The 24,439-nt window shown below is 36.5% G+C and overlaps 1 protein-coding gene and 1 long non-coding RNA gene across 4 annotated transcripts; one reads left to right on the top strand and one right to left on the bottom strand.

The window, feature by feature from the left end:
* Positions 1-974: 974 nt before the first annotated feature.
* On the bottom strand, positions 975-5,375 carry LOC113293315. Of its 2 annotated transcripts, XR_003332210.1 has the most exons (11): positions 5,101-5,375; positions 4,861-4,998; positions 4,563-4,748; positions 4,328-4,451; positions 3,861-4,210; positions 3,713-3,772; positions 3,273-3,347; positions 2,220-2,231; positions 1,886-1,951; positions 1,593-1,719; positions 1,083-1,171 (listed from the first exon to the last, which is right to left on the bottom strand). It is a non-coding gene; the product is annotated as an uncharacterized LOC113293315 (long non-coding RNA). The 2 variants fall into 2 exon arrangements; XR_003332209.1 differs by having other exon boundaries at positions 975-1,171; positions 1,886-2,231.
* A 14,521-nt stretch (positions 5,376-19,896) lies between these two features.
* LOC113299473 (rhodanese-like domain-containing protein 11, chloroplastic) lies at positions 19,897-22,800 on the top strand. Of its 2 annotated transcripts, none has more exons than XM_026548489.1 (10): positions 19,897-20,154; positions 20,259-20,354; positions 20,546-20,653; positions 20,918-21,014; positions 21,412-21,451; positions 21,552-21,626; positions 21,912-21,999; positions 22,081-22,148; positions 22,333-22,405; positions 22,511-22,800. In XM_026548489.1, exons 1-10 carry the CDS (start codon positions 20,005-20,007, stop codon positions 22,592-22,594), a joined length of 879 nt encoding a protein of 292 aa, XP_026404274.1. In that variant the 5' UTR covers positions 19,897-20,004; the 3' UTR covers positions 22,595-22,800. The 2 variants fall into 2 exon arrangements, with proteins under 2 accessions (XP_026404274.1, XP_026404275.1); XM_026548490.1 differs by having other exon boundaries at positions 19,989-20,154; positions 20,259-20,373.
* Positions 22,801-24,439: the final 1,639 nt, after the last annotated feature.

The raw sequence follows: 24,439 nt of genomic DNA, 5'->3' as shown, positions 1-24,439 counted from the left end.
GCACCTAGTGGTGTTGATCCACAGCGTGCGAGCGGTACCACCACTTGACGTGGGTGCTAGAATCAATGTAGATGGCCGACTTGGCGCAAGGCGTGGGTTAATTCAGATCATATCGCGAGTCAGATGCAAACAAAAAAGGTGTATTAAATTGGATCTTTGATCCGCACCACCGCACGGTAATTCTAATCATATCTGACCATCGTATTGTTCACCCTCTTACGGGTGCTTGAACATTAGGGGTGAGCAACGGATGGGTGGATGCGGATTTGGTACCACCCGCGTCCAATCCGTTAAAATGACGGATTTTAGAAAGACATCCGCACCCAATCTATTACCCGACGGGTTTGATATCCGCGGGTGAACGGATGAGCCAGTGGATGCGGGTGGATGGTCGGATTTGAAAACACAGTTTCATTTCACGGAAAATTAGGCTAAGGCCAGACCCATGGATAACCCATAATATGAGACCCTTAATTAAAAGAAGTTTATATATAGGCCCCAAATTATTAAAAGTCGTTGATACTCTTATACATATTGTCAAGCCCATAATTAAATAAAATTTAAATTTAGGCCAAAAATTATTAAAATATTATGTGATGATGCTCCAACCACCACAGCCACCTCCGACCATCACCGTCACACCACCTCCGACCACCAACGCCAGCAACCTCCGACAACCATCGCCGCCGCCAGCCTCCGACCACTACCATCAAACCACCTCCGACCACCACCGTCAGCCACCTCCGACAACCACCACCGCCAAATCACCTCCGGCAACCACCACCTGCCACCTCCGACCACCACCGCCAGCCACCTCCGACCACCACCTCTATTGACAACCACCGCCAACATATGGCATGTGTATCCAGAAATTACACATGCACATGACATGTGTAACGCAAAGTTACACTTGTATATAGATGTGTGCTCAGTAGTTACACATGCTTATGGCATGCATAGTCAAAAGTTACCCGTCAAAAAGAAACATACAGAAAATACATATATTTTCTTTAATATTCATTTACAATAATTTCTCTATTTATCAGTTATAGTAATCGGTTGTTATTGAACACAATAAATGAGTTAGAAACACCATAAATAAGCCACTGAATCCTATAATAGAAGTTTTCCCTTTCCTTCTTGTCTACCTCACTCCAAAATGCTTGCATATCTACAACGAAATAAACATCCATGGATTATGTTGGATGAATAAAAAGCAAAAATAAATAAATATTATAGACCAATTGTAAGGCAAAATTATAGAACAAAGATCGCAGAAAAAGCACATGATAACCTATCTTAGCATGCGTAACTGGGAGTTACACAGGTATCTGTCATGTGTGATTGATAGTTACACATACATATGACTTGGATACCTAGCATGTGGGATTTTTTGGTTGCAAGTTTGTTCATTTTAGCATGTGTAACTCCTAGTTACACATGCATCTGTCTAGTGTAAAGAGGAGTTACACATGCATATAGTATGTGTAACTAGGAGTTACAGATGCACCTGCCTTGTGTAACTGAGAGTTACACATCCATATAAAGCAGCATTTTCAACTATAAAAGAGCTAAGAATCATCACTTCTCACCTGGACAGTAGCCAACTTCCTTATTTATCCAGACATAAACTGCAAGAATATCCCAGAGCTTTGATAAATGTTCTTGGTTCTCTTGGTAAGCTAGTGTCTTATCAGTGCGCGCAAACCACATCGACACCTGCATAGACATCAATTGACATAGAAATTACACATCTAATGTCATTGAAGGCTTAAAAAGTTAATGAAATTGAAGGCATCTAAAGCTGGAACATAATGGTTGATTCATTTAGACATACATATAAGGGAGGAAAAACTAAATCAAGATTAGTGTAACTTTCACTTACATCTGTGCAAGTATTGTTAGGGCCATCGAAGCAAAGAATTAACTCGAGTAAACATGCCACAAAAATCTGCATCAAGCAAGGTACGGTCAGGCACATAGTACATATCCAAGACTAAGTTCCTGTCTCAATGAACTCCACATCCTAAAAGCATGTGTAACTAGCAGATACACATGCTAGAAAGTCTGTGTAACTAGTAGATACACATGCTAGAAATCATGTGTAACTAGTAGATACACTATTTTAAATGCAACCAACACATAAAATTAATTTAGTCTCTAGGATTTGTATCTTCCACAATTAATTAATAAAACCCTATGAGAAGACGCCAACGAACCAGAATTGCTCCCTGCAAGAAAAAATATAGACATTAAGAAACCCGCATCACGACAAGAAAATAGACGTGTACTCAGAAGTTACACATGCAAATTGGCATGTATAATCAGCAGTTACACATGCATATTGGCATGTGTAATCAGCAGTTACACATCCATTATCAACAAAACTATTCAAAATAAAGCACAAAATAAATCTTCCTAGACAACACTATTGTTTCTTTAACACCTATTCAAACATAACCAGGCACTGAAACAAAAACATTGTTGGATTTAATTGCTCAAACTGATCATAAACATGTATCCAACAGTTAAACAAAACCCATTAAACGATATATTCAGCAGTAATAATTTACCATTTCAACCATAGTAAGGTCATAGATTATTTCTAACTGAGTTCCAGATTCATACAATCTTCATTAATACAATAATTTAGTCATAAGGGACCCACACATAGAAAATTTTAACATCAAGTTTAGCTTTATTAAACCTGCGATTAGCATATCAGTTGTCGTGTCAATAAATCATGCATTAGTATGCAAATAAATTGACATATTGAAGATTATACAATACGAATACAGTCCTAAGATAAATAAGACTGCCTAGTGGTACGTAAAACATCATAAGTAAGGTAAGCATTTTCTAATGATCGTCTGTTAAGGTAGTACAATACGAATACAGAAATTTCCATTGTCCATACACTCCTGACTCACACAAACGTTTAACATCCAACATTAACTTTCCATGTACATTAAACCATAACTGGGGAATGAACAGAATAATTGAAACCAAAGTATTCACCTTTACCCATAAATCCTTCACTAGATGTGGCAGATTCTCATTCGAATTGTTAAAGCAATTAGATAGAATTACGTAAATATATGTGTAATCAATAGTTACACGTGTATATGACTTGTGTAACCAGAAGTTACACATGCATATGGCATGTGTAATCGGGAATTACTCATCCAATGAGCATGTGTAACTAGCAGTTACAGATTCAATTAGTATATCCTGATTATTAAACACAAACAATCAGGTATGAATAAGCTCACCTAGGCAGTATGATCTTTTAAGACGTGTCGACAGTTATAATTTCCATCTTCAGATCCTTCCCACACACGAACAGTCTGCATATACAAATTAAAAAAAGAAAACATTAAACATGGTGACACAACAGCTGAGTTGGGAGTCAAAAATTAAAACAAAAAAATAAATAAAATCAACTAATAACCTTAACAATTTGAGGTTTCTCAACCAAAAGAATTAATAATGTTACCAGGATAGCTCCCTTGACTGACAGATTTGTAGTGTTTTAAATACACAATATGGTGGTTATAGGTAACTAATGGACAAATAAAAGAAGACAAGAAACTATTCAGGGAGATTATTCTAGTTCTGGATCACATGGTGTCTACAACAAACCCTTACAAACAATCACAATCTAATATATTTAGCTTGATATATAAAATGGAAATAATGAGTCTATGATCACCTTATCTGCCGAAGCAGTAACAAAGAAATCGTCCTTGGGTACAAATTTGACACTGGTAACCTACGAAAAAGAACACGGCTTCAGTACCACAATTATGTTATCAAACATAAAAGAGCCTGATAAAAGGATGCCTAGTGAGGAATAAGACCTTCTTCGAATTTCCACTGAGTGTAGACAAAATCTGCCATGATGTGCGGTCGAAAACAATGGCATTTGTGTCAACCCCTCCGGTTGCAATAATATCCTGCTACTCAATAAAGGGGATGATCACAAAGTTCGGACTCATAACTACATGAGGATTCCAAAAGTGGAGGCTAGTTGAAATGAATGTAACAGTACCAAAAACAACATGGCACTATGGCAGCTTATAGTTGTACCTTGGATGGATGGATGTATGTCAACGGAAAAAATGCCAGGTCTGTTAGTTTTGTGAAGGGGATGGTTGTAAAGCTGGGTGTACCTCTCAAGGTCATCGACATGAGCCAATGTGGAAGGAATCTGGAAACAAACAAACACAGACAATTATTAGTGTGTGAAAGCAGGATAATGAACTTCTAACTATGCCTTTTGAAGCAAAAGGATCCGGAGTCTTGCTAAGAACATTGAAAACACTACCTGGCGTTTTTTCCTATGATGTAATAGTAAAGTATTACAGTCGGTAAGATCGGCAATAATATCAGCTGAAATCCCATAGGGAGTGATCTCTTCCCATCATGGTCCATATTCACATCCTCGACAGCTTGAAGCACATAAGATTACATGGAAACTGGTAAGATATGGAATTGTTCGTAAAATACTTGGAATAATTCGACCTTATTAGATGTAGAACAAATATTATGTGAATAATTACTTCGGAAATTTCTGTTGTGGTTGAGATTTCAGATTCGTCAGATTTATCTTGACCTGAATTCACTGTGTAGCTGGCGATTTCAGATGAAGCTGAGAGAGGTGAAGATTTAGCTTGAGCCAGAGTCACGGTGCAACTGGTGATTTCAGATAGAGCTGAGAGAGACGAATCGATATCGAAAACGAGATTCTGGAATTGAAAAAGATAACAACAACATCATAATCGATTTGATTCCGCATTTATCAATCAAATTTTGAGAAAATATTAAGTAATTTGAAATCGGAGCATAAAACAAACTTACCTGATCATCTGCTTTTGGAGAAACAAGAAAATAAGAATCAAGAATCTCTACAGACTCGATAGATAATTTGAGATCTGGTGACGTTACTTTAGTTTCTTCAGGAACGGGTGAAATTATCATCTGAGATGGAGAAACAATCTTCATAAACCAAAAACAGAAACAAAACACAAAATCAGTATACTAAGTAAGAAGAAAGAGGTTAAGATAGAGATTTTGGTTTTGTGTTGGTCTCGATCTTACATCTTTGGATTCGTTGTGAAGAAGATTTGCAGTTCGTTTCACTGGAGGAGTTGATGAATTTCTAGGGTTTCGTTGTTTGCGAGGTGTTTGAATTGGAGTTTTGAGTAAAGTAAGAAGAAATACGAAGAAGATCCAGGTAGTAATTTACAGATCGATTGTGTTAAAATTCCTCCTGGTAGTTTGTTTTTAGAGATCTTTCTCTCTGCAATCTTTTCTTCGGTTTGATGAAAGAACCCTAATTTTCTTCAAAGAGCAGAGACGAGAGAGAAGTGAAAGAAATTGAAAATGAAGATGAATCTCGAAATGAAAACTATAGCCTATTTCATTAGGTATATATAGTAAAGGGTATTTTTGGTATTACGAATTTCCCCCAAAACCTAAACTTTATTACCAAGTCCTGAAATCTAAAGTTCTAAACCTAAAAATATTAAAAAGTGAAAGCATGGAGTTGATAGGGGATCCATTTAGTGGGGCTTCTATATATTGAACCCATATAGGAAGGGTTCTAGTATTTTTCACTTCATTTATTCTCCCTGTTTTTCCATCGGTTCAATTTCAGTAGATTACATGATTTTCCAAGGGAACCATCCACTCCATTTACTTATCAGAGGTAAGTGACTATTTTGAGCTCGACTCAAAACATACTTCTAGAATTTTTAGATTAATTATTAATCCAGTAGATGTGGGAGATGAACTGCTATTCATTCCTTGATGTTTAGTAGCAGTGTTTTTCACCGAAATCGGGTTCCTAAAGTCGGCCATTTATAAACAACTCGCACATCTATGAAAAATATTGAATATTGAAACGTAATAGCCTTATTGAATTACAGAATAACAACAAATAGGTAGACCAGAAAATAACATCATGAACCAATTATTTTGATTGTTCGCTCTCCTTGGTAAAGAAATATAGATCATCTCTGTCCAAACAATAATCATCTTCATTACTCATTTCGTTTATACATGTTCTTAAAAGTTCCATTCCTAATAAGGAGATGCACCATATATACATATGACTTACCATTTTCCTATGTGAAAATACTGGAACCCCCTTACTATATGGGTTCAACATATAGAAATCCCACAAAATGGATCCTTCATTGTCAACTCCATACTTTAGAAAAATGATATTTCTAGGCCCAGAATATCAATTTTTCTTCAATTCTGGCCCATAATTTTATATTATGTATTTTGATATTGACAAAACTACCCTTTTATATTTAAAGAAGGGAAACATCATAAGATATTTTCATTTCTACATCTTCTTTCTCTCTCATATTTCTCTCTCTCTCTCTCGGTTGCAGAGAAAAACAATTCTACGGTTTTCTGAGATTTAGTTTCATCTTCTCCTTTTAGATTCTCTACTGCGATAACTCATTAGATATTTTCATTTCTTATTTCATTTCCTCTCTCCAGTTCTTACAGAAACACTTTCTAGGGTTTCTAAATTGATTTTGAGGAGAAACAATTGATTCAGAGACAATCGATGGCAACGATAGAGATCATAAATCACCATCACGAGAAGGAGGAGCATCAGTTGCAGTAGAAGATAATGGATCCGAGAAACAAATATCAGTTAATTGATATGTAGATTCAACACAAGTTTATCAGCAAGCTAAGTGCAGATAAGTATTCTCTTCTATCAGTGATTATGCTTTAATTGAGAGATTTTAGTTTATTTATTCAGAAACAAATATGAGAAAAAAACATTTCAAAATCGAAATAGATCTTAGATTTACATTCATCTAATCTCTCTGGTTGTATCAATGGAATTTTTTTGAAGAATATTGAACAAAATTTTCAGATCTGTTATTCGTCAAAATCATCGTAACTCTCAATTTCAAGTTGTGATCTAAAAATTGATTAAGGATTCGATATCAGCGTCTCATCATCTCTATTACCCGTAGATTTGGTTTGAATTTTATTCACTTTTAATTTTCGATTTCTTGGTAGATATGGAACGGAAGTTGTTTTTGAATGATGTTGGGAAACGACATTTAGATGAAGTTTTTGCTGCTAGAGAACTTTTTGCTTTTGTTAAAATTTGTGGATTTATGTTGAATTGGAAACCGTAGTCAATTATTTACTAGATGCTTTGATTTGATGAAATTTGCCAGTGGAAGATATGTCATCTGTGAAGCACAAGTACTGGGAAAGACGACTTGAGTGAATTAAGCATCGAAGAACTGCGTAGACTAGAGAAAAATTTGGATGAGTCTCTGAAAATCGTTCGCAAAAGGAAGGTAAATATAATGTGATAAGAAGATCTGCAATGATAATTCTTAGCTGCAATTTCAAAATTATGATATTCATTTTTGTATGCCTTTAACTGCAATTCAATTAGTGAACTAACTCTTGACTAAATAGAACATTCTTAACATTGGAACTATAGTCTGTAATTCAGTATAGCGGTTGTATTTATTGGTTCTGTGTAGATATATATCTTGCTTATTGCCTGAAAATGTCCCATACTCGAGGAAGCATATACGATTGTGATTTAACACCATAACATCTGGCATACGGGGATTCCTATGTTACTGCCCGTTTAGTTAGAGATCGGCAACTTTGTGAAACCAAGACATTATTAGTGTTCCATAATAAGTTCATCATATTTTCATTTTCTTGATTTCGCTTACTCATATTCTCCCATTTTGTTCAATTGAAATTGAGCTTTTGTTTGCCGCATGAATTGGAATCGGGTAATTGAATCATTCTGAACATGAAACTGCCTTATCATAAACGCATATGACTGTAAGCTAACTAGTTCGCTATGTTGTTAGTGAGTAACATGATCATGTTCTGACCAGTCGGACCAATATATTCACCATAAAATTACGTATATATAGTACAACACTTTCTTTTCTGTTCTCTTATAGCTTTCTTTCATGTATCATTTCCTTCACTTCCAAGGATTTGCGTCATTTTTCTCTCTTTTGTAGGTTAGAAACTTAGAGGAAGCACACAAACATCTCCTACGCTTAGTACGTATAAGTTTCAAACTCAACAATAATATTATCTTCACTAATAGGTCCTTTCAATTTGAGTATTATAACATCACTGATGTGGTTGATTGAAAGTTCTAGACAAGTGAATTATAATTATATCCTTGTGCTATTGGTCTTAGGGTAAAAAAGTGGAGCCTTACTATCCAGTTCCTACTGAAAATGAAGAAGACCATTATCCTGAATATGTAAGTGACGAACCATTTATGCTCTCCAGAGGTCGTCTTTTTTAACTTTAAGGTAGACACTTAGTAGGTTTCAATGGATGTTATTGCTTTAAAATCTTAATCAGGAAATTCTGTATAAAGGGTAAGCGTTGGTAGGGACTATTAGCTTTAAATATATGATTCCTTCAGACTTTACGAGTGCTATATGGATGTGTAAATACTAGTTACACATGTTAATTGGACGCGTAACTGCTAGTTACACATGCTAATTAGATGTGTATCTTCTGAAAAAGCGGGGGTCTAACAACACCACTCAATATTTCTCTTAGCAATCTGTATGGACAAACTCCGAAATACTTTACTAGAGAATCAACTAGACATTCAGACTCAATCTAGATTAAAGTATCTCAAGGAGTCAATATCTCTCACTTGTTCTGATTTACTCAAGCTAAAACAATAGCGAGTCTTTAATCAAACACAAGGAATAACTTGGAAGGTACCAAAGACCAATATCCAAGGATCAATCAATATCAATCAACAACCAAAGGTTGGATTTCCAATTGATGATCTTAACGCACAACCTGTATTATTTCAATTATACAAAATATAATGCGGAAAAGAAATAACACAAACACCAGAAGTTTTGTTAACGAGGAAACCGCAAATGCATAAAAAACCCGGGACCTAGACCAGATTGAATACACACTGTATTAAGCCGCTACAGACACTAGCCTACTCCAAGCTAACTTCAGACTGGACTATAGTTGAACCCCAATCAGTCTCCCACCGATTCAAGGTACAGTTGTACTCCTACGCCTCTGATCCCAGCAGGATACTGCGCACTTGATTCCCTTAGCTGATCTCACCCACAACCAAGAGTTGCTGCAACCCAAAATCGCAGACTTGGTAATAAACAAATCTGTCTCACACAGAAAAGTCTATCAAAGGATAAATCTGTCTACCACAGAAAAGCCCTAGGTTTTTGTTCCGTCTTAAGATATAAAATCAAGGTGAAAAGGAACCAATTGATAATCCGGTCTTATATTCCCGAAGAACAACTTAGATTAATCAATCACCTCTCAACAATCCTTCTTGACTACACAAGCGGTTTGTCGAGGAATCACAAACAGTGAGACGAAGATGTTTGTGACTTCTTTATCTTGCATATCGGAGAACTCTCACGATCTCAAGCCAATCAAAGATTGTACTCGTACGATAGAAGATGCAAGATCATATCACACAACTACGATAAAAGTAGTATCCGTCTGGCTTCACAATCCCAATGAAGTCTTTAAGTCGTTAACCTGGTTTTAGAGAAGAAAACCAAAGGTTAAAGGAGAATCGACTCTAGCGAGCGCACTAGTATCACACAGACGTGTGGGGATTAGTTTTGCACAATGCTAGATGTCTCCTTTATATAGCCTTCAAATCAGGGTTTTGCCTTAGTTACAAAGCAATCCATATTCACCGTTAGATGAAAACCTGATTTAGATTCAAGCTAATATTTCTCAACCGTTAGATCGAAAACTTAGCTTGTCACACACACTTGGGTAGAAGTTTACTGGGTTTGTGAAAACCGTGCCCAAACGTGTACGTGTATGTTGGTTCAACATAGTAACCCAAAAGGTTAACCATATGAGCAATTCATATTAACCTAGTTCTTCTTCACCATAGCTAGTTCAATTGACTCAAATGAACTAGTTAGAGAGTTGTTCAATTGCTATGAGATCTTATGTAACTAAACAAGACACAATTGAAACAAAGATGATTCGATTCGATGAATCGGCTCATGAACTTTATAGCCACGGTTTGAATAAAGCATTCCTTAGTAATTTAAGTTTCATGTTCAGAGCACATCTTTAGATCATAACCACTTAAACTCACAAACAAGTTCGCGAACTTAAGGCAACCGGTAGAGTTTTCCAAACTCAGCAGAAAATCTCGGCAAAGAGACTTCCCCCAGTTCGCGGACTAGGTTCGCGGACTGAGTTTGCGGACTAAACATGCAAACGAGTTTTTGGAAAATCCCAGCAAAAATTCTCGTCAAGAGAACTTCCTTCAGTTCGCGGACTGGGTTCTCGGACTTGCAAAGCCAATTCCTCCGGTTTCTCTCAATCAACAAAGTTCGAAAACTTTGGATTAAGGAATACATGGTTATGTAATCTAAACTCTCATTCCAATCATTGAGACATTCTTAGAGGACGTTATATAGCCGTTTTTCACAGACCGTTTCACGTCAGAGCAATTCTCAAAGTAATTGAAACTTTTCATGACTTTCGTCACTAGGTGAAGATAAACTTGATCAAAGCGAAACGCTTTGCCAACACACGATTTCGAGAAAAATATAAGTAGTGAATACTCAGCTCGAAATGTCAAATGTGTATGATCCAGTCTATATAGCATACGACTTTTTGTCTCATAAGAAGTAGGAGATAAAATAGATATACTTTTGAGTGATAGATAAGTTCAAGTCTCCACATACCTTTTTGTTGATGAAGTTCCACGGTTCCTTGAGTAGATCTTCGTTGTTGTATGATGAATCGCCATGAAGTCCTTGAGCTCAACTATACTTTTCTATCCTAGTCCGAGACTTAGCTATAATAGACTAGAAATCAAGACTCATAGTTTTGATCACTAACATTGACAAACATGCTTGATATAGCAACGCATGCGAGGTCGACCGATCTATGCTCTAACAATCTCCCCCTTTGTCAATTTTAGTGACAAAACTATTAATACATATGGAATACAAAAAGATAAACTTTAGTGGCTCCTATTCCATAGTCTAATCTTCAACGTTCCTTGAAATCTTCGTCCTTCCAAGTACTCCAATGATCCCAAAGGTTGTAAGTTTAGCACCACCGTTGTTGAAGATCCGTTGCTATAACAATGAGAGAAATCGATATTCTCGATCATTATTATACAAAGACATAGTATCATTATGTAACATCAAAGTCCAATTGCATCACGACTTTAACAACAATACTATGGTGATATGTATCACTCCCCCTTAGTCAATACTCCATCTCGATCATGGAAACCACTCCCCCTTACACAATGATCCGAAAACCATATGTATTTGTAGTATGAACTACATTATTTCTCCCCCTTTTTGTCAATAAAATTGGCAAAGGTAAAAGAACGGGATCATAATGAAATTTACACAAGAGACATTTCATAGACTAAAAGAAAAAAATACATACCAACTTAATTTAGATGCAATCATAAAGCCGAAGTTAAATGCATTCATCAAGGAGTTTTAAGATACAAGATAACCCCTGTAAAATTCCACAGCCGCACACCCCGCAAGATATTACCATTAAGCACAAGTTCAAAAGAACTCTCCCCCATTTAATGTCATTCCCGAAAGAACAACAAGAGCGACCTTAATTTCGAAAGAAAAGAAAGATTTTTTAATTGGACACCAAAAAACATGGAAATGATTTTTTATATCCAAAACTCAACCAAATTAATCACAAGTAAACCCATGATTAATTTAATCGGAATACGCAACTAAATTGAACCACAAAAGTGATCAATTTAATTGATTGTGCTCAACATAAGAAAACTCACGGAGTTACGACTAAGATAACCACACAGAGGTGTCTACCTTAATCGTTCAAATACTCAACATAAGGAAAACCTTACGGAATATACGACTACATCAACCAATAAAACATGATTAGTATAGCAGTTCATATACTCAACACAAGAACTTGTGGAATATATGAAAACTCAACTAGAATAATTACAAGAGAACCTATAATTAATCTAATTGGAATACACAACCAAACTAATCACCGAAGCAATTAATTTAATTGTCAAAATATTTTGCTCGACAAAAGAAGACTTTCAGAGCAAATAACTAAATAACCAATCAAGATAATTAATTTAGTTCAAGAATGCTCAACATATAGCATCTCATGGAACAACCAACAAGGCCAATATTGATCGACATAGTTGTAAGGTGCTCAACATAAGACACATAATGGAGCCTTCACGGTAAAACATAACAAAATGGATCAATGAAGATCAATACCGTGGATAACATACAAGGATCTATTCTATTTTCCATCACTATTTGCATAACTACATAATAGACTTTATCCTTGTCAAACAAAAGATTTCATCCTATTTTCCATCAAATAAATGACTGCATAGGCATAACTTTTGTAATTGTCAAAAGTCCATTCGTCTTTTCATCAATACGAATATCAATTTATGAACGACTTTACTTTTGACACAATATGAGACCTTCAAGTTCACGGACGCAAACAATACATATCCCATAAAAATATTGCAATACTTCAAAACAGATTAATACTGCAATAATATCATCCTCCAAATATTTTTAGAATTTAAAACCAATAAACCCAAAAAATAACATAAGAAGATGAAAACAAAATAGCTATGTGTAGTCACAATCTTCGCTATTGAAAACGCTAGTTATTCTTCCAACTAATCCAAAAAGAAGACATACTAGGTAACAATTCCTTTGAGAAATTCTTTATCATTCCAGAACTCCTTGTTATCGACAACCATCGGGACATAAGGTTCATGGAGATAAGTGTCAATACCCACGAATTGTCTTGGCTGAAGAGGTCGAATTAGGGTCCTCTGAATTTCCAAAGATTTAGACACGAACGTCTTTATTTCATAAATCTCCCTTCTTATTTCCTTTAACTCATCAAGAACATCGGAAAACTTCTGAGAGTTAGAAGGAACAACCCTGGGTTTTCTTGTATTCCTTCTTTTTCTTTTCAGGAACTTAGAAACAAGAGATTTCTCTTTTTACTTGATTGAAAACTTAACAATCATGTTGACATCCTTTCCATCTGACGACATAGTGCTTTGAGAACAGTTATGAACAACTGGATTTGTGTGATGGAATCACTTAACTCAACGAGCAGTCTTATAAAGGATGTCAAAAGGAAAAAAGGAATGTAGGGTTCGAAACCTATTGACAGGTTCATATACGCCCAACTCTAAAATCCTATAAAGAGTAGAATTGTCGATAATAACCCTTTCTTTTATTTGATAGACAAAAATTAACAAATCTAAGGAAAGAAGGAAAAAACTTTTCTGAAGCCTGGATCAGCACTCAATCTTGTCTCTTTTCGAACAGGCACATGAGACAAGATTTTCCCAACAACACAATCAAGTTGTGTTGCGATGAACAACGATTTTTTCATCTTTTTCCTCATGGGAGGAATCCTCTGATCTCTGTCTATCAAAACGATTTGACCATATTTTCTTTTCACATGGTCTTATTCTATCCTTGGAAACCAACTTCTTAGACGAAGATAAGATCCTACATACCTCGACGGTCTTCTGAGCAAGTTTCAGCTTCCTTGCTAATCGATCTTCTCTTCGTTGAAGTTTGCTGGCGTGCCTTATTTGGTGCTTGTATTTGTAACACCTTGATAGTTCGTGTCCCTTCATCGAACAAAACGAGCATGTCAATCTTGGATAGTATTCAGGCATATGAGATGTGCAAGCAGCTAGACATACAGTTGATCCTGAAACATCACTGATAGGGTTTCAAGTTATTGGATTCAGTGAATCTTCCAGCTTGATTGGGTTTCCCTCTTCTCCGAACCCATTGAGGTTGATATATGTATTGCTACAAGTATCAAAATCGATGTTTTCACAAAGAAGCCCTACACTTGATTTCCTATCTTCATCGGAATCATAAGTTTCAGACATTTCATCAAGTGTTACAGCTAGACCTTTGTTCCTAGTGTATTTTCTACGATTTGGAATTCGTTAGCAAAATGGCCAAAACCCTTACACTTAAAGCACTGAGGCATGTCCTCGTCATCATCCTCGTCAGCATCCCTGTTTTTAGGAGGCACGCGACCGTGAGGTTTGTCTAATGACTTAGGTTTGTCTCTTGAAAACCGTTTACTTCTCTTCAACAGAAGATCCCTAAACTGTCTTGTGATCAGGGAGACTGATTTGTCAAGATCTTCATACGAAAAATCAGCCTCAGACTGATCATCCTCAGAGACATGAAAACTCTTACCTTTGACAAGTAATTTAGTGTTCTTTTGTGCTTTAAAGGCAACATCCTTACCGACTTTGGATGTATGCTCATGGTCAAAGATCTTAAGCTTTCCAACCAAGGTGTTTCTGGAAAGATTATCGAGGTTATTCCCTTCAACGATGGCATGCTTCTTAGACTCGTATCTAGATGGCAGCGATCTGAGAATTTTCATCACAATGTCCTTTTCAGGAATAGTCTTACCCAATGCAAAAGATGCATTAACAATTTCAGACACTTTGTGATTAAACTCATCAAATGTTTCTTCATCTGCCATACGAAGGTTCTCCCAATCGGAATTAAGGTTTTGAAGCCTAGCATATTTTTCACTGGAGTTGCCTTCAAATACGGTTTCTAAAATATCCGAAGCATCTTTAGATCTGGTGCAGTTTGTCACATGATGCTGAAGATTTGGGGTAATGGCATGTATGATAGCATTCAAACCGTCAGAATTTTGCTTTGTAGCAGTTTTCTCAACAACGGTGAATTCAACAATAGGTTTGGGAACGTTTACATCACCAACTGCCACAACAGGAGCATCATAGCCATTAACCACATATACCCATGATTGAAAATCACGCGATTGAAGAAAAGCTCGCATAGCAATTTTCCACCATAAGTAATTTGAGCCATCGAAGACTGGTGGTACGTTAATAGAGATAGCACCTCTGTCCATAGAGTCAGATCGCTACAAACACGGACTTGTTAGGTCTTAAACGTGTTTCCCTGCTCTGATACCAATTGAAAAAGCGGGGGTCTAACAACACCACCCAATATTTCGCTTAGCAATCTGTATGGACAAACTCCGAAATACTTTACTGGAGAATCAACTAGACAGTCAGACTCAATCTAGATTAAAGTATCTCAAGGAGTCAATATCTCTCACTTATTTTGATTTACTCAAGCTAAAACAATAGTGAGTCTTTAATCAAACACAAGGAATAACTTGGACGGTACCAAAGATCAATATCCAAGGATCAATCAATATCAATCAACAACCAAAGGTTGGATTTCCATTTGATGATCTTAACGCACAACCTGTATTATTTCAATTATATAAAATATAATGCGGAAAAGAAATAACACAGACACCAGAAGTTTTGTTAACGAGGAAACCGCAAATGAAGAAAAACCCCGGGACCTAGTCCAGATTGAATACACACTGTATTAAGCCGCTACAGACGCTAGCCTACTCCAATCTAACTTTGGAATGGACTATAGTTGAACCCCAATCAGTCTCCCACCGATTCAAGGTACAGTTGTACTCCTATGCCTATGATCCCAGCAGGATACTGCGCACTTGATTCCCTTAGCTGATCTCACCCACAACCAAGAGTTGCTGCAACCCAAAATCGCAGACTTGATAATAAACAAATTTGTCTCACACAGAAAAGTCTATCAAAGGATAAATCTGTTTCCCACAGAAAAACCCTAGGTTTTTGTTCCGTCTTAAGATATAAAATCAAGGTGAATAGGAACCAATTGATAATCCGGTCTTATATTCCCGAAGAACAGCCTAGATTAATCAATCACCTCTCAAAAATCCTTCTTGACTACACAAGTGGTTTGTCGAGGAATCACAAACAGTGAGACGAAGATGTTTGTGACTTATTTATCTTGCCTATCGGATAACTCTCACGATCTCAAGTCAATCAAAGATTGTAATCGTACGATAGAAGATGCAAGATCATATCACACAACTACGATAAAAGTAGTATCCGCCTGACTTATCAATCCCAATGAAGTCATTGTGTCGTTAACCTGGTTTTAGAGAGGAAAACCAAAGGTTAAAGGAGAATCGACTCTAGCGAGCGCACTAGTATCACACAGACGTGTGAGGATTATTTTTGAACAATGCTAGATGTCTCCTTTATATAGCCTTCAAATCAGGGTTTTTCCTTAGTTACAAAGCAATCCATATTCACCGTTAGATGAAAACACGATTTAGATTCAAGCTAATATTTCTCAACCGTTAGATCGAAAACTTAGGTTGTCACACACACTTGGGTAGACGTTTACTGGGTTTGTGACAATCGTGCCCAAACACGTACGTGTATGTTGGTTCAACATAGTAACCCAAAAGGTTAACCATATGAGCAATTCATATTAACCTAGTTCTTCTTCACCATAACTAGTTCAATTGACTCAAATGAACTAGTTAGAGAGTTGTTCAATTGCTATGAGATCTTATGTAAGTACACAAGACACAATTGAAACAAAGATGATTCGATTCGATGAATCAACTCATAAACTTTATACCCACGGTTTGCATAAAGCATTCCTTAGTAATTTAAGTTTCATGTTCAGAGCACATCTTTAGATCATAACCACTTAAGCTCGCAAACAAGTTCGCGGACTTAAGGCAAACGACTGAGTTTTCCAAACTCAGCAGAAAATCTTGGCAAAGAGACTTCCGTCAGTTCGCGGACTAAACACGCAAACGAGTTTTTGGAGAATCCCAGCAGAAATTCTCGGCAAGAGAACTTCCGTCAGTTCGCGGACTGGGTTCGCGGACTTGGCAAAGCCAATTCCTCTGGTTTCTCTCAATCAACAAAGTTCGAAAACTTCGGATTAAGGAATACATGGTTATGTAATCTAAACTCTCATTCCAATCATTGAGACATTCTCAGAGGACGTTATATAGCCGTTATTCACAGACCGTTTCACGTCAGAGCAATTGTGAAAGTGATTGAAACTTTTCATGACTTTCGTCACTAGGTGAAGATAAACTTGATCAAAGCGAAACGCTTTACCAATACACGATTTCGAGAAAAAGATAAGTAGTGAATACTCAGCTCGAAATGTCAAATGTGTATGATCCAGTCTATATAGCATACGACTTTTTGTCTCATAAGAAGTAGGAGATAGAATAGATAGACTTTTGAGTGATAGATAAGTTCAAGTCTCCACATACATTTTTGTTGATGAAGTTCCACGGTTCCTTGAGTAGATCTTCATCGTTGTATGATGAATCCCCATGAAGTCCTTGAGCTCGACTACACTTTTCTATCCTAGTCCGAGACTTATCTATAATAGACTACAAAATCAAGACTCATAGTTTTGATCACTAACATTGGCAAACATGCTTGATATAGCAACGCATGCGAGGTCGACCGAGCTATGCTATAACCACTTCTATTTTGCAGAAGCTAAATACATGTGTAGCTACTAGTTACACATGCTAACTAGATGTGTAACTTATAGATACACATGGTAATTGGATATGATAGAAAGTATAAGTTTTTTTTTGTGCAAGCTCTTATGGAATGGGATATCATGCAGATTTGATGACACTGTAAATTGTAACAATAATAGTTTAATAAGATTGTTTTGCATCTACATGAGTTTGAACCTAAATTTGTTTATTATTATTTTGAATATGTGTAGCTGGAGTTATACCTTCCGTTGTAGCAGGAATCGAGTTCAGCAAAAGATTTGTAAGTCTATTATATCTTCTTGTTCAGTATAATACTGTGATGTTAACATTATGCAGTTAGGTTATAAATTCCGATTTATATTAGTCTGTTGCTAAACCGCAACAAAATGCGACTGAATCTGTTCAATAAATGCATGAGAATCTTAAGAATGTAACATTTAGGATTGGTGATGAAACCGAAATTTCATTCTATGCTTAGATTGGGGAAGGGAATGGATGATCAGGTAATATTTCCTTTCTAGAATTTAGCAAGCTAGATGTTGGGAGTATTGTTTATGGTTGTTGCTACAAAATGTGAGTTTCATCTTATTAATCTCCCTTTTGAGGGCTTGTCTTCGTTACACCTAATGGCATATCCAAATGTTACACATGTTAATGAGATGTGTAGTTTCTAGTTACACATGCTAATTGATGGGATATAAAATTAGGAATGTGTAACTCTCATTTGTACCAGTCAAACGCATGTGTAACTCCTAGTTACACAAGATAAGATAAGTTATCAAGTTCCTTTTTGTGATATTTGTTATTCTCCTTGTAATTGTTCTATAATATTATTTCATTCTTTTTGTTCATCCAATTTAATCCCATGGATGTTTATTTTGTTGCAGATATGGAAGCATTTTGTAATGAGGAAGACAAGAAGGGAAGGAGCAATCTCGATTAGAGGATTTGGTGGCTCATTTCTAGGATTTCGTTTTACATATCTAGTGTTCCAACTCGTTTATTGTATTTAATAACAACTAATTAATAGATAAACAGAGAAATTATTGTAAATGAATATTAAAGCAATACATGTATTTTTTTGTATTTTTTTTCTTCTGACGTGTCACTTGTGGTTACACATGCATATATGCATTTGTAACTTGTGGATACACATGTCATATGCATGTGTAACTTCTTATTACACATGCCATATGGATGTGTAACTTCTATGCATCTGTAATTTTTGGATACACGTGTCGTATGCATGTGTAACTTTTAGTTACACACTTCCAGATACACAACATGAATGTGTAATTTTTATGCATGTGTAACTTCCGGATACACTTGCAATATGCATGTGGTCGGAGGTGGTGGTGGACGGTGGTGGTGAGCGGTCGGTGGACGGTGGTGGTGAGCGGTCGGTGGCGGTGGTCGACGGTGGTGGTTGGTGGTGGTAGGTGGCGGTGGTGGTCGGAGGCGGTGGTGGTTGGCGGTGGTGGTCGGAGGTGGCTGTGGTGGTCGGAGGTGGTGGGAATATCATCACATGATATTTTAATATTTTTGGGCCTAGATTTAAATTTTATTTAATTATGGGCTTGACAATATGCATAAGGGTACCAACGTCTTTTAATAACTTGGGCCTAGATTTAAACTTCTTTTAATTAAGGACCTCATATTATGGTTATCCATGGGTTAAGCCTTAGCCTAATTTCGCCTTTTCCTATATTCAGGCACGGAGCTGTTAAGGGTCTAATGGGGACAGTAGTCCCCACTGGGTTTTGTGAATTTAACTAAATAGATTTAGTAGTCAGGTAATTTTAGTACACATGGGAAAACATTCATGGCGAAATAACAGAAAATTGCTAACTCCGTATCTTCGATACTATCAAATGGTTAGTTGGCGGTAGCTTTTCTATGTAGGAAAGAAAGAAGAGAATTAAATGGTTAAAAAATTCCAAATACTAGCAAATTCCAGCATCAGTAATAAGGGAACCCTTTGATAACATGTTTGTTATACTGTGTGTTCATGGAGTTCTGCAAATTCATATATATACGGTTGAAAATGCAAAACGTGTTAGAATTTAACAAATGTTTCAACGTGTTCACAACCCAGAATATAGCTAAAGAAAGGTGAAAAAAAACTGCGGCCTCCGGCCACCTAACTGGATTTAAATCATTACTGTCGGTATATAAATTTGTCCCCCTAACCAAAAGTTCTAGCTCCGTCCCTGCCTATATTATTCGGGTCCGGTGTCCAACGAGTGGGTGAGGTACCACCCGCGTCCAACCCGTAAAAATAACCGATTTTAGAAATTCACCCACGTTCAATCCACCAAAACACGGGCGGATGTCCACACGCTAAAATTCGGGTTGGGCAGGGTGAAATTTTCACCCGCGGGTATGGTTGTTTTGCTCACCCCTTACATTTAATGAGAGACACATTTGGTAACTCTCTTATCTTCCACTGTCCACCCTTGAGGATATCGTATCCAGTCTAGACAACTAACTTCAAATCCTTGTCTCTCTAATTGATCCTCATTTCTGCATTCCATAATGCAATCTCTAGGGTTTTCACCACTTAATTCCCTAGGAAGTGCTAAAGCAACCCCTAAATTTCAGAAAGAAATAAGCAGAGACCCATTGAGTAGTTTAAAGCTACTGTCTTTAAAATTCAAACCTTGTTACAGTACTCGATTTTACAGAGTAAGTAAAAAAAGAAAATCAGTTGTTGTCTTAGTTCTTGTTTATGCTTAATGTATTGATCATATAATGGGGTTTCTGAAATGGGTTTTTGAATTTTGATTCAGAATTCAAGTATTCAAATGTCAGGGAGTAATGAAGAAGAGGACTTGACAAAGCAAATGAAAGAGATGAATGCTGCTAAAAAGAGATGGGACGCTCTGGTATTTGCCAACACATTCAGTTAAGACATTAATAATTAGTTTCTTTTTTTTAACTACCCATTTATGAAGCCAATTAATGGAGAGTTGGCGAAATCGATTGATTGGTTCATTTCCATTTCCTGCGTTAAGTTTTGTGTTCAATGTGTTATCTTGTGGTTTTGAGGCTCACCATAAATAGTCAGGTTTTGTAGATTAGAGAAGAAAAGGTAAAGTCTCTTACACCAAGGGAAGCTGGGTATGCAATTCAACTGTCTTACAAAACCCTCCTTGACGTTCGCCCATCATTTGAGCGCAATAAGGTGAGCTTTTCTTCACATTCTGTGTGTAGGTTCTTATTTACCCTCAGAGAGTAAGATGTTTGCGCTCAAAATGAATAAAATCAGAGGCAGTAATGTCTTGGTAATTGATTGTTTTTGAATGTTATCTATTCTCTTAGAATAGCTGAACTGGATGTTGTGAGTAGGGTCTTACTCATTCTCATATTGAGTTTCTATTATACATTTGAAGAAATTGTTTGCTTTGCTGTAATGTTGTAAAGAATGTACCGTTTTTATTGCTTCCAGGCATGGGTTAAAGGCTCAACTTGGATTCCTATATTTGATGTTGATAGCAAATTAGATGCTGGAGCTCTTTCCAAAAAGGTTACAAACTTCTTGTTAGGTATATACTAAACACACCCTATTTTTTCTCCAAGTTTTCGTACACTTCCCCGTTCCATGTCGTCTCCACATCCTCATTCCTTGAGCACACTATCTTTTCTCCATGTGTTCCTCTCAACTTAGTAGGTCTCAACTATTTCAACGAATTCGAAAAGATTCCTATTTCACAATTCAATCATACATAGCAGTGATAGTTTTTCAAGTGATTCCTGCAATTAGAGTTCTTCTCAAGGATTTGTCTAGGTTGTCATTAGCATCATGAGCTTGTTGCTTGTACTTTTATGTGTATATAAGCTTAAAGGAAGTGATTTATAAACTCCTTGTTAATCATCATAGTTTCTTTGGTGTTTGGAGGTTGGGGAAATACAACTGTTTATAAGTGGTTTGAATTTGTATAGGGGGTTGGTGGAGTGGCATACCTACACTATCCTACGAAAAGTATGTTCAATGAATCTTACTAATCTACTTTTCTTGCATAGTTTCTTGTGATTACTCATTGGCACTGTTAATAAACTGATTTACTACAATATTGTAACAGTCAATTCATATCAAGGGTCGAGCAGCAATTCCCAAAAGACACTGACCTTATTGTTGCATGCCAAAAAGGATTGAGGTGAATAGTTGTAAAACTGGTTGGATAGTTCATGTATATAGTGTATCGTATTATTCACTTACCTAGGTCATAATGATTCCACTTGTGGGGGATTTCTTTTTGTTTGTATGTCAAACTCCGGAAGGAGCATTTATTTATAATGATAAGGAAACCAAAAACTGGAGGGGGCGATAAAGCCAAGACCTGTACAAGTAATTATATTAATAGCTCGACATGGAGCTGTTTGTCTTGTGATTTTGCCCAATGATTTTTCTGTCACTAAATCACACTGTGTGAGTGGAGCAGATCCCTTGCTGCCTGTGAGCTACTGTATAAAGCAGGCTATGAAAATATTTTCTGGGTTCAAGGGGGTCTAGAGGCTGCTGAAGAAGAAGTAAGCGCTTTTCATTATTCATCTATCAAATGCGTTCCTCATACCGAAAGTTTTAGCTTACAAATTTCACATTTGGCGCAGGATTTTGATAGAGAAGGTCCTCAACCATTCAAATTTGCTGGAATTGGTGGTGTTTCAGAGTTTCTTGGGTAAGGCATCACATTGCACATGCACTTAGCTCATTAATAATTTAATATGAAGAGACAGATGAGATTGTTTTAGTGTGGATACCTAAACTAAGCATCTAATTTGTGCATAACCTTGATCATTTGTTTATGGATTCTTTCAGCTTATTAGTTCATATTTTGTTATGTTTTCCTTCGATGTTTTCAGTTGGACTGATCAGCAACGAGCGGCAGCTGCCAAAGATGGCTGGGGTTCCCGAGTAATTTACTCAGCCCGTTTGGTATGAACCTTAAAACTGTTTCAAGAGAAACCAATCTAAATATGAATCCGTTAGTCTCAAAATGTATTCTCCACATATCTAATTTTACCATACGCTTTTGTACAGATTGGGATTTTTATCCTTGCAGATGGCTTGTTTATTGGGGTTCAGCAATTGACTCACTATCTTCAGGAAATAAGATCTTCTTAAACCAGCAACAGAAAAGATCAAAAGAAACTTATAATGAAGCTACCGAGTCTGAGAGTTGTATGTTCTTTCTTCACGTTGTCGTGACCTTAAGTCTGTCAAGAGATTCTTGGGAGGATCTCAATTTTTGTAATTAAATTAAGCCCGACTTTACGGTTTTGTTTGAGCGTCTATGCAGTTTCAGTTACGTATTGTGTTATCTTGTTTGTTGCATAACTCTTATCTTATTCTTAGAGCAAGCATTAGGGTGGGGAGGGATTCCACCCAAGAGGAAAAAAACAGTTATTGTTATGGTTGTTCCTGCACACACAGCGGAATCATGATTATCCATAAGGCATCCATCATCCTGCTCATAGCCAGTCCCATGTATCTGTTGTGATACCAACTCCACGTTAACCTACACAGTTTCTGTATTTAGAACTACTATAATTAGTTGCTTATTTCCTTTATTAGATGGATGTTCAAGAGTTATTAAAACTCTAGTTCTTCACTTCTTATGCACGGCTTTGAAGCTATAAATAGCCTGGCCAACTATTAGTTTCGTTATCAATTAATACAAAAACAATTCTTTCTTAACCTTTGTCTCTTAGCTTCATCACAGAGGTGGCTAACCCCAAGTCAAAGGGTTTTATCCTGATTCTCTAAGTATTTGATCCGATATCATTGTGGTTTGGTGTTGGGTCATAACACCTGGATCAGAGCGGGTTTGATCAATCATCAAATTTTCACCAATTTTTTTTAGAACGATGACTTATTCAGAAAACCTACAAAGTGTTCAAGACAGTCTTACTGGATATTAAAGAATTACGAGCATTTTTGGGTCTTGCTGGATATTATCCCAAGTTTGTCAAAAAAATTGGCACCATTAGTCACCCCTTAACTCAACTATTGAAGAAAGATGCTTTTAATTGGACTGATGCTGCTACTTCTTCATTCAAACAACTGCAACATGCTCTCACTACTACTCCAGTGTTAATATTGCCAAATTTCAGCAAAGAATTTTATCTAGAGTGTGATGCTTCTGGTGGGGGTTTAGGTGCTGTGTTAATGCAATCTCAGAGACATATTGCTTATTACAGCAAACCGTTATCTGGTAAGAATTTGAATCTTTCTATTTATGATAAAGAAATGTTGGAAATTGTGTCTACTGTTCAGAAATGGCGACCATATTTAATGGGAACACACTTCAAGATATACACAGATCATAGGAGCTTGAAATATTTTTTGGATAAAAAACTATCATCCATGGAATAGCAAAAATGACTATCAAAGTTATTGGGTTATGACTATCAAATTATTTTTCGTAAAGGCAAGGAGAATGTTGCTGCAGATGCTTTGTCACGTTTGTCATGTCCTCAACTAGCTTTGCTATCTACACCTATCTTTTATGGTGTGCATGATATTGTAGCTGAATGTCATCAAGATGATGAATATGCATCACTTATTGCTGAATTGAGTGTTAACCCTGGCTTTAAACGTAACTATACTTACATAGATGACATTTTAGGATATAAACAGCGCATTGTGGTTGTTTCTTCTTCTTCATGGTGTTCAAAATTGCTTGCAGAATTTCATGCAACTCCATTGGGGGGTCATTCAGGTTATTTAAAAACTCTCAAGAGACTTCAAAAAAAAATTTATTGGAAGGGTACATATGAAACATTCACTTAAAGAATTCATTGATCATTGTGACATCTGCCAACGCAACAAGTCTGAATCAGTGTCTCCTCCTGGATTATTAAACCCTTTTCCAATACCTGCTGATGTATGGCTTGATATTTCGATGGATTTCATTGATGAGTTTCCTTTATCTGAAAGAAAAAGCTCAATTTTGGTTGTGGTTGATCG

This window comes from Papaver somniferum, chromosome 7 (assembly GCF_003573695.1).
Source record: "Papaver somniferum cultivar HN1 chromosome 7, ASM357369v1, whole genome shotgun sequence".
Classification (NCBI taxonomy): domain Eukaryota; kingdom Viridiplantae; phylum Streptophyta; class Magnoliopsida; order Ranunculales; family Papaveraceae; genus Papaver; species Papaver somniferum.
Note: the sequence above shows the minus strand (reverse complement) of the source record. Positions and strands in the feature narration are given on the sequence as shown.

Bases quoted from the DNA above. Each gene is read 5' to 3' on its own strand.
- LOC113299473 (XM_026548489.1), top strand. From the start codon at position 20,005: ATGCAATCTCTAGGGTTTTCACCACTTAATTCCCTAGGAAGTGCTAAA. The intron at 22,149-22,332 runs GTAAGGCATCAC...CGATGTTTTCAG, and splicing joins GGTGTTTCAGAGTTTCTTGG to TTGGACTGATCAGCAACGAG. The intron at 22,406-22,510 runs GTATGAACCTTA...GCTTTTGTACAG, and splicing joins TAATTTACTCAGCCCGTTTG to ATTGGGATTTTTATCCTTGC.